The sequence below is a fragment of the Gossypium arboreum genome, chromosome 7 (genome assembly GCF_025698485.1).
Source record: "Gossypium arboreum isolate Shixiya-1 chromosome 7, ASM2569848v2, whole genome shotgun sequence".
NCBI classification, from domain to species: domain Eukaryota; kingdom Viridiplantae; phylum Streptophyta; class Magnoliopsida; order Malvales; family Malvaceae; genus Gossypium; species Gossypium arboreum.
The window spans coordinates 105431292-105448743 of NC_069076.1; the positions used below are offsets into that span (position 1 = coordinate 105431292).

Here is a 17452-nt window from a genome sequence, read left to right on the forward strand (position 1 = left end):
TTATTAAAATTTAAAATCCAATACCAAGTAATATTTAAAACTCAAATTAATATTTTTTATGATATTCATTTTAATTTTTATCACTTAATATATAAAAAACTTAAATTGATAAATATCCATTAAGAATAGTAGAAGTCATGAAAATTGTATGTTGGATTGTTGGCCAAGAAAAGAAATATTTTTGAGTTGATTAAAATTGTTTGATTTAATTTTAATATTTTTGTAATGAATTTGAAATAAAAATAAAAATAAAATTAGAAGTAATATGATATATTAAATTGAAGAAGAAAATACAATTATGTGAAAGAAATTAAAGGGAATGAAATTTTAAAATACCTCAATTAGAGTTTTTTTTCAACTGAAAAATTTAAAACCAAACTGAAACAAACAAAAAAAAATTTCGTTTGATTTATTTGGTTTCTGGCATAAAAAATTAGATTGATCGAATGCACACTCTTAATTTAAAATACAGCATCATCATGCTTTAATGTAATCCAAATTCAAACACTAAATTGAAAAAAATTACCGAATTCTAAAACTAATGTAAAACAAATTAAAAATAAAAATTGTCAAATTGATGTAGAGGAGAGCATTTTTCGGTTTTAACTGAAAAACCGACCCCTTCAATTTTCTTGATTTCGGTTTAATTGGGTGGGGTGGATTAATTAATTTTGGCCTTGGTATAATTAGTTAATTCGTCCTGTTATCTATTTTTTAATTTCAAAACTGACTCAAATGAAAAACCAGCTAATAATATATTAATTTTAAGTTATCTCAATAACTCATAAGATCTAATTAAACCCATTTTAAAAAATTAATTAAAATTTAAAATAAAATAAAATATGCTTATAATTTTATACTTTTCAAAATTAGAAATTTAATCTATTTAGTTGTATTTTAGGAAATTAATTTTTTACTTTTCGATTTTAAATTTCAAGTCAACTATTGATAATGTTAAGTTACATGACTACTCAGTGAGTAATTTTTTTATTTCATAATGTCAAAGCAACCAATTTAACCAAAAAGAAATTAACGAGGTTAACAATTGGACTTAAATTTTAAAATTTAAAAAAGTAGAGGACTAAATTCCTAGAAATACAAGTATAAGGATTAAACTCTCAATTTTGAAAACGTACAGGGACTATAGGATATTTTAACCCCAAAAGCTTTCAGCCATTTTTCATGATTTCATACCCTTTCCCCCCAAAACATCCCCGACGGCCGACACCCATTTTCTAAAACCCTAAAATATCACTGTCGTTCGTTGCCGTTCACCTTTCACTGACGTTCTGAAGGAGCTTCACCGTCGTTCAGCTCGGGGTACGTCTTTCTCTGTTTTTGCTATGCTTATTAACTTGGCAGACTTTTTTCTTGATTTTAACCATTTTTTTTTCACTATATCTGGTTTGATGTTTATTTTTTCGCTTTGGATGCTGTTCATTTTTATGCTTCATTTGATTTGTTCAATTTTTGTTGTTTTGGATGTTAAGTAGGAAGTAAAAAGGTTTTGGAATGTGACGTTTGTTTTCTTCTGATTCGTTGACTGTGTCGATGTTGTAAGCGTATTATTCGATTGTTTATAAGCTGGAAATGATTATTATTATTATTTTTAAATTTATTGCTTATTGTTTTGAAAATTCTATGAAATTATGAGGTATGTGCTTATCGGTTAGTGCTTTTGTTTTATCGCAATTTCCTTTCTACAAAAGCCTCAAAACCCGCAACCTGTTTACTTTTCCTTTCTTCAAAGTTGCTGCATAGAGCGGTTAAATGGCTACTGTTAGTAACAGCAATAGCAGCAGCAGCAGCAGCAGCATCGTTAATGGCGGGATAAGTATCGTAAGTGATAGTCAATGGAAAGCTGAGGAAGCAGTTGGTGGGAATGCCAAGGCTCTCCAAGCCTTGAGAGAACTTATCGTTTTCCCTCTTATCTACTCTCGTGAAGCCCAGAAACTTGGTCTCAAAGTATCCAGCTTTTACCTTTTTTTTTTCTTTCTATATATATTTTCAAAATCTTAAGTTGTAGCTTTTGTTTTTGAGTTATTGATTTCTGGGTTTTCTTTCAGTGGCCTCGTGGTTTGCTCCTATATGGTCCCCCAGGCACTGGGAAGGTAACTAACGGCTTTATGCATCTGCTTTTCTTTCTATCTTTCTTTCTTCAATATCGTCACCAGTTTTTTGAAATTTGAATACCCAGAAAGCTAATATATGTTGTAAATCATTGTTCTAAAATGGGTGAATTTCTATCTATAGCTGATAAGAAGGGGGGGGGGGGGATATATGATCCTTTTGTTCATTGAAGTAACTTGGTTTTTTTGCAATGTAGACAAGCTTGGTACGTGCAATCGTTCGGGAATCCGGTGCCCATTTAATAGTTCTCAGGTACTGCATTTTTTGGATTGATTTTTGTATGCTATAAAAGTGCATCTGTATGGTGCAAAAAAAAAAGGTCTTTGAATTGTTGTTTTGTCATTTTCAAGTTTCCATAGGTTTTATGATTTTTGGTTGTCTTGCAGTCCACACTCTGTTCACAGAGCACATGCTGGAGAAAGTGAGAGAATTTTGCGGGAAGCATTTTCAGAGGCATCATCTCATGCGAGTTCAGGCAAACCATCAGTTATTTTCATTGATGAAATAGATGCGCTTTGCCCTCGTCGTGATTCAAGGTATTGAAAGAAGTGAGAGCAAAAATGGATTTTTTTATAGAAAATTGCTCATATTCAAACTGCCTCTTTCTTTTGGTAATTTGTATTTGAGTGTGATCGACAAACAAGTTGAGAATTCATGGAATTCAAGATGTAACATTGCATGATAGTTGATCACTTATAATTGGTTATTGTGTGAAGCAAAATTTATCACTAAATTTCTAATGCTTTTTCCTTCATCTACATTCCCCTATAGGTTGTTATCAATGGTTTGCTTGGCTAAAAAGAAGTAATCATATTTTGATAATAACTGCAAAAATCTAGAAAAAAGGTCATACCTAATATTTTGTTTTAGAATATTTGGTGTCTATGCACATTGCATTTTGCATGTAACCAAGTGATTGTTTTCTGAAGCACACTTCAGTAAACTAACTATGCTTCAAATGTAGACGTGAGCAGGATGTTCGGCTAGCTTCTCAACTCCTTACATTGATGGACTCCAATAAACCCTCAGCAACTTCTGTACCACGAGCCGTTGTGGTTGCATCAACTAATAGGTTGGTTTGTCTAATTCGAGTTATAAAGCTTCATTCTTTTTGCACGTGCCATGGTCAGCCTCGTTTATAAGTAACATAGTGTCAAGCTTCTAGAGATTTTATATAAAGATTCAAATGTCATTCAAGTTTCTTGTTTTATGCTTATGTTAGAACCTAATAGTTATGCATTATACTTACTACTTCCCAGTTTCCGCCACTTTCTAAGATTTTCTCCAAGTGCTATGATGTTATGGTGCTATCTTTATAAACTTAAATGCATTGGGCTTATAAATTTTGTACCGTCAATTATCTCCTTAGTGTAATTCTTATTTTCATTTTGCCAAAAAAGAGGCTGTAATGTCTTAACTGATGGACTGGTGGTTTAATCATAGAAAGCTAGTTGCAGTGGGTCCTAACATTTTAGGTCGAACTTAGTAAATCGTTGCTAACCTTTATTTTTGTGCATCAAGAGTGGATGCAATTGACCCAGCTCTAAGAAGGTCAGGGCGTTTCGATGATGAAGTTGAAGTTACCACGCCTAACGAAGAAGAAAGGTTTCAAATTCTCAAGGTAAGACTGACTGTCCCTTATATGTGTTGCTTTGCTTGCTATGATCAATCAGATCCTTTAAATGCTTGAAACATTTGTAAGCATGAGTTGTCACTGTACTAGTTGCTTGATTCACATCCCAGTTCAGATTGCTTCAAGTCATAAAGCTTTGTTGTCATTGTTTTCAGCTTTATACAAAGAAGGTTCCTTTGGATCCCAGTGTTGACTTACAAGTTGTAGCTGCATCTTGCAATGGATATGTTGGAGCTGATTTGGAAGCTTTATGTCGTGAGGCAACCATGTCCGCAGTTAAAAGGTCTACAGATGCAGGTGAAGTTCCAAGTGTCGTTAGCCTAACAATGGACGACTGGAAGCTTGCTAAGTCTGTTGTTGGCCCAAGCATAACAAGAGGAGTAACTGTGGATATTCCGAAGGTGTCTTGGGATGATATTGGTGGACTCAAAGATCTGAAGGTGAGAATTACATGTTTTATTTCTTATTGAGAATCTTGGATTTCATTTTACACAATTCATGAACAGAAAAAGCTCCAGCAAGCTGTTGAGTGGCCTATCAAACATTCAGCTGCATTTGCAAGGCTTGGGATATCTCCTATTCGTGGAGTTCTTCTGCATGGACCTCCTGGATGCTCAAAAACAACTCTTGCTAAAGCTGCTGCTCATGCTGCCCAAGCTTCTTTTTTCTCTTTGAGGTTAGATCATATTTGGGTCGACATTTTGTAATCCATAAAACATGTATGGAAGACCTTAATATTTCTTTGGTGGTTGATATATTTTGACTGATGACTCCCCACCAACTTCTGCACCTGTTCTTAAGAGATGCTTTAGGGTGTAGGACTTTAGCCATCTTATGGTAGCTGTATTTTGGTTCTGGGCTTTAGGGTGTGTGACATAAGTTTGTAAATCGAATATCTAAGAAGATGGTAAATTTGAAGTAAGAAAATCTTGGAACTAGGATAGAATTACCTTTTGCCTTTCTTTGGTTTAAGCCATTCACACACAGGAGGCCTAATCATTGCAAGAAAGAAAATGTATTAGTACAAAGACAAGCAAGCATGCTAATAAAACTGATTTTGTATAAAGACTTAGCTCCTTATAGACCTATGTGAGTACACATATTTCCAATGATTACAATGGAGCCCTGTGTTAGCAGTAAACAACTTCGTTGTTAGACTTGCTTATATGGGTAAAATCTCAGAGATAGTGGATGCTTACACAGAGGACTTGGTACAAGTCCGCAGAGTTTGAATTACACTATTATCTTCCTTGTTCTAGCTAAACCATCTAGGTTATCTTGGGCAACCGTCAACAATTCATCAGGCTTGATGTGATAAAGATGGAGGTTGACTGGTTTAATAAATGCAAAATTTGCCATTGCATTCCGCCAAAGCATTACCTTCCCGATAGATATGTTTAAAATTCACTTCCCAATCCAAATTTAGCATCCGTTAACAGATCGGAATACAACATTAAAACTATGCCCTTCTCCTCTACTGCAAATTGCTTTAGCCACTGAGAATTTGTTGACTTCCAGCAAAGTCCTCCTCACTCCCATATTGTGGCTACTGTTAAACCATCATTCACCCCCCACATTTCAGCTTCAAAGACCGAGGATATGTTTACATTTTGCCTTTCGATCTCACTGCTTCGCTCTCATGCTTGTTTAAATACTGTGTATTGTGCTGGTCTATTCATAATTTATGAATCAGTGGTGCAGAGCTATACTCGATGTATGTTGGAGAGGGTGAAGCTTTGTTGCGAAATACATTTCGTAGAGCGCGTCTTGCAGCACCAAGCATAATTTTCTTTGATGAAGCTGATGTTGTTGCTGCTAAACGGTTAGCATGTAGCATTTTACTTAATAGAGTTTGTATTACTTGATTTTCTCTAAAATGTAGATTTTCTCATATTCTAGGTTTTGGATTACGTTTTTCGTGTGCTATTTGGTTTTGACAATTAGACACCATGTTATTGACTCAATGCTCTTATTTCATAATGTATTTGGCAAGATAATGAAATGTATTGGGTGAAGTCTAGATTGTGGTCATGCATGGTTATGTGTCTAATGATTTTGTCGCCTATAAATACATTCTTCTCATCATTTTGCTTTGGACTGTTCTAGTAGTTCAAACTGATTATATCTTCTCCCTTAAATGGCAGGGGTGGGAGTTCGAGGAACAGTACTACTGTTGGAGAGAGGCTTCTATCCACTTTACTGACTGAAATGGATGGTTTAGAACAGGCAAAAGTGAGAGATAGTTCCATAAGCCGGTAAAAGTACCATGGAGGCCCCTATACTAGGAGTTAGATTGCATTTTGCTCCCTTTACTCAAAAAAATGCACAATTTAGTCCCTATACATTAGATTAAAGAGCAAATTGGTCCTAGTAAAAATTTCATCCATTTCTACTGTTAAAAACTTGGTTTGTTGACAAAATAACCAGACAATTATACATGGCGTGCCATGTGTACTTCATTCTGACATACATGGACTAATTTTTTAACGGTAAAAATGGATGGAATTTTTAACAGAATGATCAATTTGCACTTTAGTTTAATATATAAGAACTAATTTGCCCATTTTTTGAGTGGGAGGGGTAAAATTTAATCCAACTCCTAGTTACAACGGCCTCCCTGGTACTTTTACCTCCATAATCCTTATTTCCGGTTTGTCAGACTATCAGGGATGTTATCTAGTTTTCTTTATGTGATTTTTGAGTCAATTCTTTTTCAGGGGATTCTCGTTTTAGCTGCTACCAATCGACCTTATGCAATCGATCCTGCGCTTATGCGGCCTGGAAGATTTGATTTGGTAAAAAATCCTTCTTTTATCATCTGACTTTTGACATTGCTGTTTCCCTGTATGGTTTCTCGGTCCTAACTTGTCTTACAAATTCAGTACACCATTAAACCTTGTACTTTTGTCTCATTAACAAAAATAATATATGAATCAATTGAAATGGAAAACTTGAGCATTGTTTCAATGGTCTTAATTGGTACCTTCTTGAAACAATGAAAATATAGGTGCTCTATGTACCGCCACCTGATATGGAAGCTAGGTATGAGATCCTTCGCGTGCATACACGGAACATGAAAATCGGGGATGATGTTGATCTAAGAAGAATAGCAGAAGATACAGAGCTGTTCACGGGAGCCGAATTGGAAGGTTTGTGCAGGGAAGCCGGGATAGTAGCCCTGAGGGAAAACATATCCGCCACCTTAGTCAGCAATCGACATTTTGGAACAGTGAAGTCGTCCCTAAAACCAGCACTAACAAGAGATGAAATTGAAACTTATTCATCATTTATGAAGAACCAAGGTTCAATGTTGTCCCCTTCCGGTGCCACCGAGTTGAAACTGAGTACCCGACAAAAAGCCATAATACAAAAAGGTAGAAGTTCATTGAGTAAAGCATTTCCAATTAAAATAAGTGTTTTGGGTGTCATATTGCTTATTGCTGGTACATATATATTCATGCATAATGAACAAACATCATATGAATCAGTGGTTACATAAAGTATGCTGATGATCTTATATAAATAGTTTGTATCACCTATTTTTTTTGGTAACGTTTGTTTATTTATAGAAACATTTTGTATTCTTTATTCTTTTGGGGTTAAAATATGCCTATGGTCCCTGAATTTTTCAAAAATTAGGAATTTAGTCATTGTACTTATATTTCAGGATTTTTATCCTACCTTTTAAATTTCAAGATTTGGGTTCAATTGTTAATTTTTTTTGTTAAATTCATGTTAGTTACAACATCTTTTTAACTACATGGCTAAGTTTTATTATTATTATTATTATTATTATTATTATTATTATTATTCCAAAATGCTTCAACAAATTTAACCAAAAAATTTATCAGTGTTAATAGTTGCTTTTAAATTTTGAAATTTAAAAGAAGAGGAATTAAATTCTTAATAATACAAGTATATGGACTAATTTTCAATTTTTGAGGAGTACTGGGACTATAGGCACATTTTAACCTATTAATTTTAGCTATTTAGGCTAGTTAATGACATTGAGGACTAAATTATGCCGATTTAACAACTAGATTTAGCAATGACATTTTGTGTTTGTTTAATACAGCGACGATATTAGATGTTGGGTAAAAGTGGAATATTTGTAACAATTAATGTTGCTGAATTTAATTTTGGTATATTGATTTATTTCTCTTTAAATTTATAAAAAAATTATTTTAATTTTTCATTTAATTTTTGTTTTTGTAATTGTTGAAGTTGTATTGTTTGTCAAATTATTCTTAAAATGTATAAAAAGTTAATGTTTTTTAATTTGTTGATGTGGAAGTCCACTTGTATGTTATGTTAACAATTAATTTTAGAACATATTTTTTAAATAATTTTATAATTTTTGAATTTTAATTTTAAAAATAATTAATTATTAATATAGCATTCATTTAGATATCACGTCAACAAATTAATAAATATTAATTTTGTCGTACATTTGGGAAGATTTGACAAATAACCGTGTGAAAACAATTAAGAAATAGTAATTTTTATATAAAATTAAAAATCAAATAAATTATTATATTTTAAAATTTTAAAATATTAATCATGCCAATATTAGATGGGTATTGATGGAACACTTTTTTTAGACGTTGGTTTTGACATTTTTCAAACATATATTTTATTTTCACACAAATAATTAAATATGATGGTTTATTTTATTAAATCAAGTGATAAAAAATTGATATTCCATAAATAAAATATCGAATATTATAAATGAAGAAACAGTTTTATAAGAGTTTTGCTCTCTTTTCAAATATCCAATTTAATGTCAATTTACCATTGAAGTTTAAAATATTGTGAAAAATATTTCAAAAAGTGCTTTTGAAAATTTTGATAGTGTTTACTATCGTGATCTATAAATACTTTTAAGAAGATAAAATATCTATTTTAAATATGATGTTATAAGGTAGGAAATTCAATAAAAAATAAAACGTAATTTTATTTTTACTGTTAAAATTGTTATTATACATAAGAAGGAGGTACAAGTGGCACACCACTTGTTACCATCTAATTATTTTACTAACTATACCAGTTTTTAATAGTATGAATAGGTGAAATTTTAACAGAAAAGACCCATGTGCTCTTTGATTTAATATATAAGTATTAATTTATTCATTTTTGAGTAAAAAGAGTAAAATATAATCTAAATTTTAGTACAGGGATCTCTATGGAAATTTTACCTAATTCTAGCCGAATCCATAGAATTTTTTTATTAAATTACTAGACCATATATTATCAGAAAGACACAGATAGATATATCCTAACGGCCACACATGGCCTCCTTTACTTTCACCACTATGCAACAACAGCCAACACACTACTACTTCCTTTCCATCACTCTCTGTAAGTACCCGTCATCAGCATCTTCCACTTATTTTCTTTACCCTTCACCTCCAAAACACCAAATCCCTCAACTTTTTATACATAGAACAAGACATGCTAGCGTTAGACACCATTTCAATGCAAAGCTATCCACAAAACACTACGAAAAAAAGGCTAGGAAAGAAACTGGTACTGGGTCTAGTTCTTCTTCAAGGTCTAGCAATGGTGGAACTGAAAGGAACAAGTTAGAGAACCTTTTTAGTTCTGTTTTGGAAGAGAAAGCTGAAAAGAAAAGGTATGTAAAGGATAAGAAAAAAATGGGTTTTGATAGTTCTTCATTAAAATCATCTAAAACCATGGAAAATAACTCTGTGGTGGGGAAAAAATCAAAGAAAGATAAGGCTAATTCACCTGTAGTACACTTAAGGGTTCAATTGGATATGTGTTCAAAAAGAGGGGATGTAATGGGGGCTATTCAGCTATATGATAAAGCTATAAAAGAAGGGATTACAATGGGGCAATATCATTATGCTGTGCTTTTGTATCTTTGTTCTTCTGCAGCTATGGGTATTGTTCAACCTGCTAAAAGTGGTAGTGGTAACAGACCTGTTTTAAACAATGGTAAATTGGTTGATTTTGATAATAGTTTAGCAAATGGGTCTACAAAGCCTTATTATTTAGAAGATGATGAGATTTGGGTAAGTGAAGATGTTAAGAAACATGCATTGGTTAAGGGATTTGAGATATACGAGACGATGTGTTCAAACAATGTACCGATGAACGAAGCGACATTAACATCTGTAGCAAGAATGGCAATGTCAATGGGAGATGGTGATATGGCATTTGATATGGTAAAACAAATGAAACCATTAGGTATAAATCCTAGATTACGATCTTATGGTCCTGCTTTATCTGTTTTTTGTAGTACCGGAGATGTTAACAAAGCGTTCGAAGTCGAGAAACATATGTTGGAACATGGTGTTCAACCCGAAGAGCCTGAATTAGAAGCACTTTTAAGAGTTAGTGTAGAGGCTGGAAAAGGTGATAAAGTGTATTATTTATTGCATAAATTAAGAACAAGTGTGAGGAAAATATCACCTTCTACTGCTGATATAATTGTTAGATGGTTCGAGAGTAAAGCAGCCTCGAGAGTGGGGAAACGACGAATAGACCAAAAGTTAATAAAGGAAGCAATCGAAAATGCTGGCGGAGGTTGGCACGGACAAGGTTGGTTAGGTAAAGGAAAATGGAGTATATCATATACAGTTGTTGGTGATGATGCTTTATGTAAATGTTGTGGTGATAAGTTGGCTTTAATCGATCTCGATCCTATAGAAACCGAGAAGTTTGCCGAATCAGTTGCTTCTATAGCTATAAAACGAGAGAAGAACTTCAGTTTTCAAAAGTTTCAAGTATGGAAATCATCTTTTTTTCAATCACCATAATCATGTATGCTTTTGATAAAGTTGTAATTTTATTTTTGTTATAGAAATGGCTTGACTACTATGGACCGTTTGAAGCTGTGGTTGATGCGGCTAATGTTGGTCTTTTCAGCCAGAAAAGATTCATGCCATCAAAGGTCAATGCTGTTGTTAATGCGATACGACAGAAACTTCCATCAAGGAGATGGCCACTTATTGTTTTGCATAACAAACGGATCACTGGACGGAAGATGGATGAACCGGTAAATAAAGCATTAATTGAGAAGTGGAAAAATGCCGATGCTCTATATTCAACACCAACCGGTTCCAATGATGATTGGTACGAAATACGGGAAGTTACAGCTAACTTGCATGATTGCTTATTTGCATAATGGCACATTACGGTTCTATTTATCTGTGCTTCAGGTACTGGTTGTATGCAGCTATCAAGTTTAAGTGCTTAATTGTGACTAACGATGAGATGAGAGACCATACCTTTCAACTTTTGGGAAATGAATTCTTTCCGAAATGGAAAGAAAGGCATCAAGTGAGTAAAGCTCTTGATATATGCTCAGTTGCTTAGTATGATTCTCTAAAGCAATTCTACTAATAAAGAATCTGTCTTTTTTCCTTATCAAAGGTGCATTTCAGTTTCTCAAACACCAGTCCAGTATTTTACATGCCTCCTCCATGTTCAGTAGTAATTCAGGTAAGTCCCTACGAACTATAAATCGAAAGAATAGAGAGAGAGATACTGTGCTGAATCTTCATATATGCAAATACATGTCAATAGGAATCAGAGAAAGGCCACTGGCATATTCCCATTGCATCGGAACTCGATTATGATTCTGAAAGAACATGGTTATGCATTAGACGAGCTAACTCACATGCGGTGAAGGAAGATTCCGTAGCCATAACTGAAGGTATTACCGAGCTTAGTTTATCAATGTTTCTTCACTCAGCTATCATATGTCACATAGTAGTAGTATGCATGCAATTTATTTGATGTCAGCAAATTCGACTTTATGGTGTCCCATTGATTTGTTTACATACAAGGTTTTCATGTGTGACAGATTCGCAGTCTCTTAACCGTAACAAGGAACATACCAAGTCAACTACTCAAACCGTAGTTAACTCGAATTTCCTGCCATTAAACAATGGAAACTATGATAAACCACGAAAGCTAGCTGAGGAAATGTACAAAAACATCACCAGTATTTCGTTTGCTTCTGTCTCCTCCGATCAACACACAGTTCTATCAGAAATAGAAACTGCAGAGATGCTTGGCAACTGTGTAATCGACTTTCAAATATGAAACAAGTGGCTTTCGTGTAAAGTTTTGGAAATTGTATTGGACTACCAGTAGGAATCTGTTTTTAGTTGTATAGTTTTGAAGTGCCTGAGCCGAGTTTATATTGAACTATGGTTTATTTTAGCAGGGTTTTTGCCCATCGGAAGCCGTTTCTTTCTGGAGAGAAAATATCCAAATTTGCCAAAGTGCAATCCAAATTTGCCAAGACATCACCAGTGTTATATATATAGCATTCCAATTCTCCTATCTTGATTATGTTTTAAGTACCTAGTTTTCTCCATGTATTGAACTCTTATTCTTACTCTTTTATGTTAATTTGCTCCTCCTTTTTCGAAATACCGATAGCAACAGTAGCAACCATTGAGAAATTGAATGAAGAACCAAGGTATGTTGACTCTCCTTATCTACGCAACATTAGAGTGATATACATACGCACATACACCTATAGACATTAGCTTGATCTTCCATGTTTCTAACCGGTTCATTATTGTAGGGATTAAACTGCTCCATGTCCAGTAAAAGTCATAGACAAGCATGAACTCGACACTAAAGAGTGCCGCTTTTCTTCTTCACATGTGCAGACAAGTGACTCAGGGTTCAGCATTAGAACTAATTTAGTTTCATGGTGCATTTTGAGGCAAAAAATTTACGTACTTGCAGACCAGGTAAATGACAGAACAGTTTACTAGAGATGAAGACAGCCGGAAAGCAGTTCCCGAATACATCAAATCTTAAAAGAGTCATATAATCACTTCCCTGTCCAAATTTGGACATTAGTTACTGTCCCCAATGGAATCCTACATTGGACATTTGGGCTGAACATATGTATATTAAGGTAACCTTTCTTTCTAATTATATATACATTTTTATGTACTTGTCTCCCAGTTATTGCATTTTCTCTATCTATCAATCACGACCTTTTGGACTTCTATTGCCACTTAAGGATTCCAGCTTTTCTAGATTAGGAGACTTTTTCTGAGTAGAACTAACCGGTGGCTTGGCCAGTTTTTTGTCATTGTCACCCTTAAAGTAGATTTCTAGATCAGTTGAGCTTCTTCTCCTTGAAGCAATACCCCAACCCATAAAATCTGATAGTGTTGGTGTGTCTGAACTGCTCACCCTCAATGCATCTTCATCAGATGAGCTAGGGTATGTCTCGGATTTTTGTGGTGATGATGTTTGAGCAAGGGAATCAGCATGAAGGACGTCCTCGATTCTTGACATGACATTGAAGGCCAAGCTCTCTAGAATCCTTGAATAGCTCTCTAGAATAGCGTGTCCTACATCCTGGTGAAAAATCGAAGATCAAGTAAGTTTTTTATCATCAACCTTTGAATAACATTTAATGCTTTGCTTGTTGTGTATGTACCCTATTATCTTGTAACTTAGATATATCGAGTGAAGATTGTGGAAGTCCGGGATAACGTTGCTTTAACAAGATTAAAATAGTTTCCGCCCTTTCTTCGAAGAGTTCCCTTTTTTCCAAGCTAACACCTGAACCCCAAGAAGACCTACCGTCTTTTTGGTGCATCTTCCTCTTCCAAATGACAATGGAAGCCTCAATCCTATTCTTAAGGTCAAGAACTTTGTGTTCCGTCGACAAGTCCATAGTCGAAAGGAATTGTGATGGATCAAAGTGGTCCACCGTAATGCCTTTATAGATCGAATCACCGAGGCTCGCTCTTCCGTTCTGCATGATGGAGAAGATCAATAAAGATAACTAAAAAAATGATTAAAAGAAGTTGGTAAAAGTAACATGGAGGCTCCTGTACTAAGAGTCAAATTGCATTTTAGCCTTTCTAAAAAAAAGTTAAATTAGTCCTTGTATGTTAGTTCAAAGAGTAAATTGGTCTTTTCCGTTAAAAATGTCATCCATTTATACTTTTAAAACTGACATGGCTGACAGAATAATAAAAAATAAAGGGAATTTTTAATAGAATGACCAAGGACTAATTTGCCCATTTTTTCAGTAGAGGTGGTAAAATGCAATTTGACTCCTTTACAAGAGCCTTCATGGTACTTTTACCGAAGAAGTCTTATTTCTTTACCCTGGGGAGTGAATCAATGTAACTTTCAGGTATCTCTATTTCAGATAGTACTTCAGCATTGATAGCCATAGCTGCTTTTAGCACCTGGTTTACTGACTCCTTTTGACACTGCAGCCATCTCCGTGACATTTCCGATAACCCGTTTACAGGTACTTTAACAGTTGGATGCCACCATTTATCGTCCCTTTTACCGTTTTCATTCTCTTGGTCATCATCTTTAGAGACATACCAAAATTCTTTTTCTTGTCCAAAGCCATCAAGAGTCTCCTGTTTTTTTATTATAAATTTTGATCAAATATTTATTTATCATATGATCTTTATCAGTAAAAGTTTCATGGAGGCTCTTTCAAATTGCATTTTACCCTCTCTATTCAAAAAATAAGCAAATTAGTCTTTGTACATTGGAGAAAAGAGCAAATTGATTCTTTCTGTTAGAAATTTCATCCATTTGTCATGTTAAAAATTGGCATGGCTAACAGAATAACTAGACAGTATCACTTGGCATGCCATGTGTACCTCATGCTAATGTATAGGAATTAGTTTTTAACAATAGAAATTGATGAAATTTTTAACATAAAGAACCAGTTTGTTCTTTAATCTATCATATAGGGATTGATTGGCTCATTTTTTTTCAGTAGAAAGGGTAAAATACGATCTGACTTATTGTACATGGGCCTCCATGATACTTTTAGCGATCTTTATCAAGTTAACTAGAAGGATAAAGTTACTCACTATAAGCATCGTGTCGAGTTTTCTTAGACCAGGTATGTTCACAAGCAGATCACTCCTTTGTCTCGTGACCATAATCTATCCAAATTCGAAACAAGTTGCTGTGAGTTCATATAGTGAAATGGTCGTACTAGTTCGAAGATTTGTGAGTTATATGTTACCTCCATGTTCGTTCCGTTTTTCGTTTTCTGTTGCGAAGGAACTAATTCGACAATGTGATCAGTTACAGATAGAAGCCAATCCATTTCTTTTCTCCACCTTGCTTTGGTTTCTGGTGCCATAGGTCCTAATTTCACTTGTTCCCCAAAAACAGATGCTGCAATTATCATTTACCAATATGTTCAAATTATCAACATTTTTCATCATGGAAATGAAAAACGAAAGCTAGAAGATCGATGGGATTCAACCCTGAAATTGCCGGATTTCGTTTCCTATGAGTGGTTACATGAACTAACTGAGCTAACTTTGAGGTTTTTATTATGCATTTGATAATTAGATTTTAACATAATGTCAGATCTGATCCTTATTCATTTTTTAACTAAATTTGGTTCTCAATTTTTTAAAAAGAGTCAATTTGATCTTTAATCTTTTAAAAAAGGAGTTTGAGTTGATGTTTTTAATGGAAACTCTGACTAATATGGCATCCCATATCACAACTTACGTGTACTTCATGCTTTTTTTTTTTTTGAATATTGAATTTTTTTCATTTTTGAATATTTTTATAATTTTAAAATTATTTGTTGACGTGGCATATAAGATAAATAATGCCATGTTAGCATGAAATACATATAAACTGACATATAAGGAAAGCAATTTGACCCTTTTTGAAAGTTTTAGAGTCAAATTTAGCTTTAAAAAAATAAAGAAATAAGTTTATCATTATACCTTAAATTTTAGACAAGAAATGTTCTACCTGCTAGGTTTGTCACTGCATTTGACAAAGCCAAAGCCGAAGGAACACCTTTGCCTCCTCCTGACATATCTTCTCCCAGAAGCAACTTAGAAAACCTTTCCTTCATCTGCTCCATATCTGTCTCAATATATACATGCATATATATCTTAGAAGGAAATAATTAGCTTTCTTGTTCATAGATTGTAAAGCAAAAATTTGGAAAATGAGATTAGTGGTTTGCTTGGCAGAGTAGAAAAAAGGGAAGAAATGGATATAGGATGGTGAAAAACCAAAAAAGAACATAAATGTTTGAGTGTGTTAGGTAGGGAAGAAAATTCTCGCTCACTTAACTGCATTACAAAGATTAGCTTTGTCTTCATTAGCTTTCTTGTTCATAGATAGTAAAGCAAAAATACGAAAACGAGTTTAGTGGTTTGCTTGGCAGAGTGAGAAAAAAAAACAACAGAAGAATGAACAAAAGATGGTGAAAAACTGAAAAAGAATATGAATGTTTGAGCGTGTTTGGTAGGAAAAAGAATTCTTGTTCATTTAGCTGCATTACAAAAGATTAGCATCGTCTTCATTAGCTTTCTTGTTCATAGATTGTAAAGCAAAAATACGGAAACAAGATTAGTGGTTTGCTTAGCAGAGTGAAAAATCTAGAAGAAATGGAATTAGGGTGGTGAAAAACTGAAAAAGAAGATGGATGTTTGAGCGTGTTTGGTAGGAAAGAAAATTCTCGCACCTGTTTGTGGCCACTCCTGGGGAGTTTCTACCACAGACTCTCCTATATTTTGTTGCCCCATTGATTTATCTTCACTTGGTTGCAGATTATCATCGACATCATCCACGTGCTCGTTATTACCGCCTGCCGCGGTTGTGTTTTGTTGCTGGTGGTGGTGATGTCTCATTGGATTATCAAACAGGCGAAAAGATCCTACATTTTGAGTACTATACAAGCGAGTCAATGTTCGAACCATCATTCAATTCCTGTGTTTCTTCTTCTCGTTTTTAAGCAGCAAAAAAATTGAAGAAGAAACAAAGTCGAAAAACAATTATAAAAAACAAAAGAGTCTGTTTTTAATGAGTGAAAATGAGAGGCTAGCAAGGATTTTTATTTGAATTTTTCAGTACTGAAAAGAGATAAAGCTCTTTTGAGTGGTTAATCTTGTTTGCAGTTTTTGCAGGCAAAGTATCAACGGTGAATGTTTTTGGAACACAAATTTGAGGTTCAGCTGACAAAGAAACTATAAACCACAAAGACTAAAAATGGTTGTTTGTTTTAAGGTAGGAAAATCATTGCCAAATTTTCCGGAAAAATCATTCAATGTTTAACTAATTTTAACTAAATTCTCTGTGTTTTTTTTTTTTAGGTCTGCTGCTGCCCTTCCTGTTTTCTCTTTTACAGAACCTACCCATTGTAGTTAAGTTTTGTTAAGTTTAACTGTTACAGTTCTTTAGTTGGAGTAGAGTTGATAATGGGATGGGTTGAGGTCTGGTTTCAAAAAAGAATTGAAGTTTAAGCCCGTTTCAAAAAAATTAATAAAATAATGATTTATATATTTTTATAATTAAAATATTTTTTATTGTTTAAATTGAATTCGGATTAGGCCAAAATGAGGTACAAAAATCCTTATCCAATCCCGAATCGAACTAAGCGGATTATCCGACCTTTGTGCAGGTTTAAGTTGGACAGAATTATTATGGTATGTTATAGTGATAATTTATGGTCCTCAAATCTTTATGGTTCATGATATTTTGTGTTAATTTGAGGTTTCCCTTTCCATCCTAAGTAGAATCATTGGCTTATGAGGTTAGGACTTGGGAGAAACACAAGGGCATAGAGATAAAATTGTTTGAGTTGGGTTAATGGTAGTTTAGGTATTGTACAAAAAAATATAAGTTAAATTGTTTGAATTGGTCACTCAATTTTTAGGGTGTTTTTATTTT

General features: G+C 33.8%; 3 protein-coding genes across 10 annotated transcripts; 2 read left to right on the top strand and 1 right to left on the bottom strand.

Annotated features, from left to right (window-relative positions):
• Window positions 1-1145: 1145 nt before the first annotated feature.
• LOC108486282 (cell division control protein 48 homolog B) lies at window positions 1146-7335 on the top strand. Of its 3 annotated transcripts, none has more exons than XM_053031194.1 (13): window positions 1146-1320; window positions 1762-1965; window positions 2067-2111; window positions 2327-2382; window positions 2517-2666; window positions 3095-3202; window positions 3652-3751; window positions 3919-4203; window positions 4270-4439; window positions 5457-5585; window positions 5908-5995; window positions 6481-6558; window positions 6771-7335. In XM_053031194.1, the coding sequence occupies exons 2-13, from the start codon at window positions 1771-1773 to the stop codon at window positions 7260-7262; spliced, it is 1896 nt and encodes a 631-aa protein (XP_052887154.1). In that variant the 5' UTR covers window positions 1146-1320; window positions 1762-1770; the 3' UTR covers window positions 7263-7335. The 3 variants fall into 3 exon arrangements, with proteins under 3 accessions (XP_052887154.1, XP_052887153.1, XP_052887152.1); XM_053031193.1 differs by having other exon boundaries at window positions 1147-1320; window positions 1710-1965; XM_053031192.1 differs by having other exon boundaries at window positions 1153-1320; window positions 1751-1965.
• A 1687-nt stretch (window positions 7336-9022) lies between these two features.
• Window positions 9023-17079, top strand: LOC108453693 (proteinaceous RNase P 1, chloroplastic/mitochondrial-like). 6 transcript variants are annotated; one of them, XM_053030742.1, is made up of 11 exons: window positions 9023-10512; window positions 10590-10861; window positions 10948-11068; window positions 11162-11230; window positions 11315-11444; window positions 11595-12218; window positions 12327-12668; window positions 12973-13142; window positions 16333-16471; window positions 16681-16789; window positions 16876-17079. In XM_053030742.1, the coding sequence occupies exons 1-6, from the start codon at window positions 9052-9054 to the stop codon at window positions 11834-11836; spliced, it is 2295 nt and encodes a 764-aa protein (XP_052886702.1). In that variant the 5' UTR covers window positions 9023-9051; the 3' UTR covers window positions 11837-12218; window positions 12327-12668; window positions 12973-13142; window positions 16333-16471; window positions 16681-16789; window positions 16876-17079. The 6 variants fall into 6 exon arrangements, with proteins under 6 accessions (XP_052886702.1, XP_052886703.1, XP_052886701.1 ...); XM_053030743.1 differs by having other exon boundaries at window positions 16690-16789; XM_053030741.1 differs by having other exon boundaries at window positions 16333-16789.
• LOC108453702 (rop guanine nucleotide exchange factor 9) lies at window positions 11727-16485 on the bottom strand. The gene is made up of 7 exons (XM_017751972.2): window positions 16248-16485; window positions 15524-15640; window positions 14772-14926; window positions 14614-14688; window positions 13882-14148; window positions 13203-13523; window positions 11727-13120 (listed from the first exon to the last, which is right to left on the bottom strand). Exons 1-7 carry the CDS (start codon window positions 16483-16485, stop codon window positions 12740-12742), a joined length of 1554 nt encoding a protein of 517 aa, XP_017607461.1. The 3' UTR covers window positions 11727-12739.
• Window positions 17080-17452: the final 373 nt, after the last annotated feature.

Bases quoted from the DNA above. Each gene is read 5' to 3' on its own strand.
- LOC108453702 (XM_017751972.2), bottom strand. From the start codon at position 16,485: ATGATGGTTCGAACATTGACTCGCTTGTATAGTACTCAAAATGTAGGA. The intron at 14,689-14,771 runs GTAACATATAAC...GAATTTGGATAG, and splicing joins AAAACGGAACGAACATGGAG to ATTATGGTCACGAGACAAAG. The intron at 14,149-14,613 runs GTGAGTAACTTT...ATAAAAAAACAG, and splicing joins AACTCGACACGATGCTTATA to GAGACTCTTGATGGCTTTGG.
- LOC108486282 (XM_053031194.1), top strand. From the start codon at position 1,771: ATGGCTACTGTTAGTAACAGCAATAGCAGCAGCAGCAGCAGCAGCATC. The intron at 2,667-3,094 runs GTATTGAAAGAA...CTTCAAATGTAG, and splicing joins TGCCCTCGTCGTGATTCAAG to ACGTGAGCAGGATGTTCGGC. The intron at 5,586-5,907 runs GTTAGCATGTAG...CTTAAATGGCAG, and splicing joins GATGTTGTTGCTGCTAAACG to GGGTGGGAGTTCGAGGAACA.
- LOC108453693 (XM_017751961.2), top strand. From the start codon at position 9,052: ATGGCCTCCTTTACTTTCACCACTATGCAACAACAGCCAACACACTAC. The intron at 10,513-10,589 runs GTATGGAAATCA...TTTTTGTTATAG, and splicing joins TCAGTTTTCAAAAGTTTCAA to AAATGGCTTGACTACTATGG. The intron at 11,069-11,161 runs GTGAGTAAAGCT...TCCTTATCAAAG, and splicing joins AATGGAAAGAAAGGCATCAA to GTGCATTTCAGTTTCTCAAA.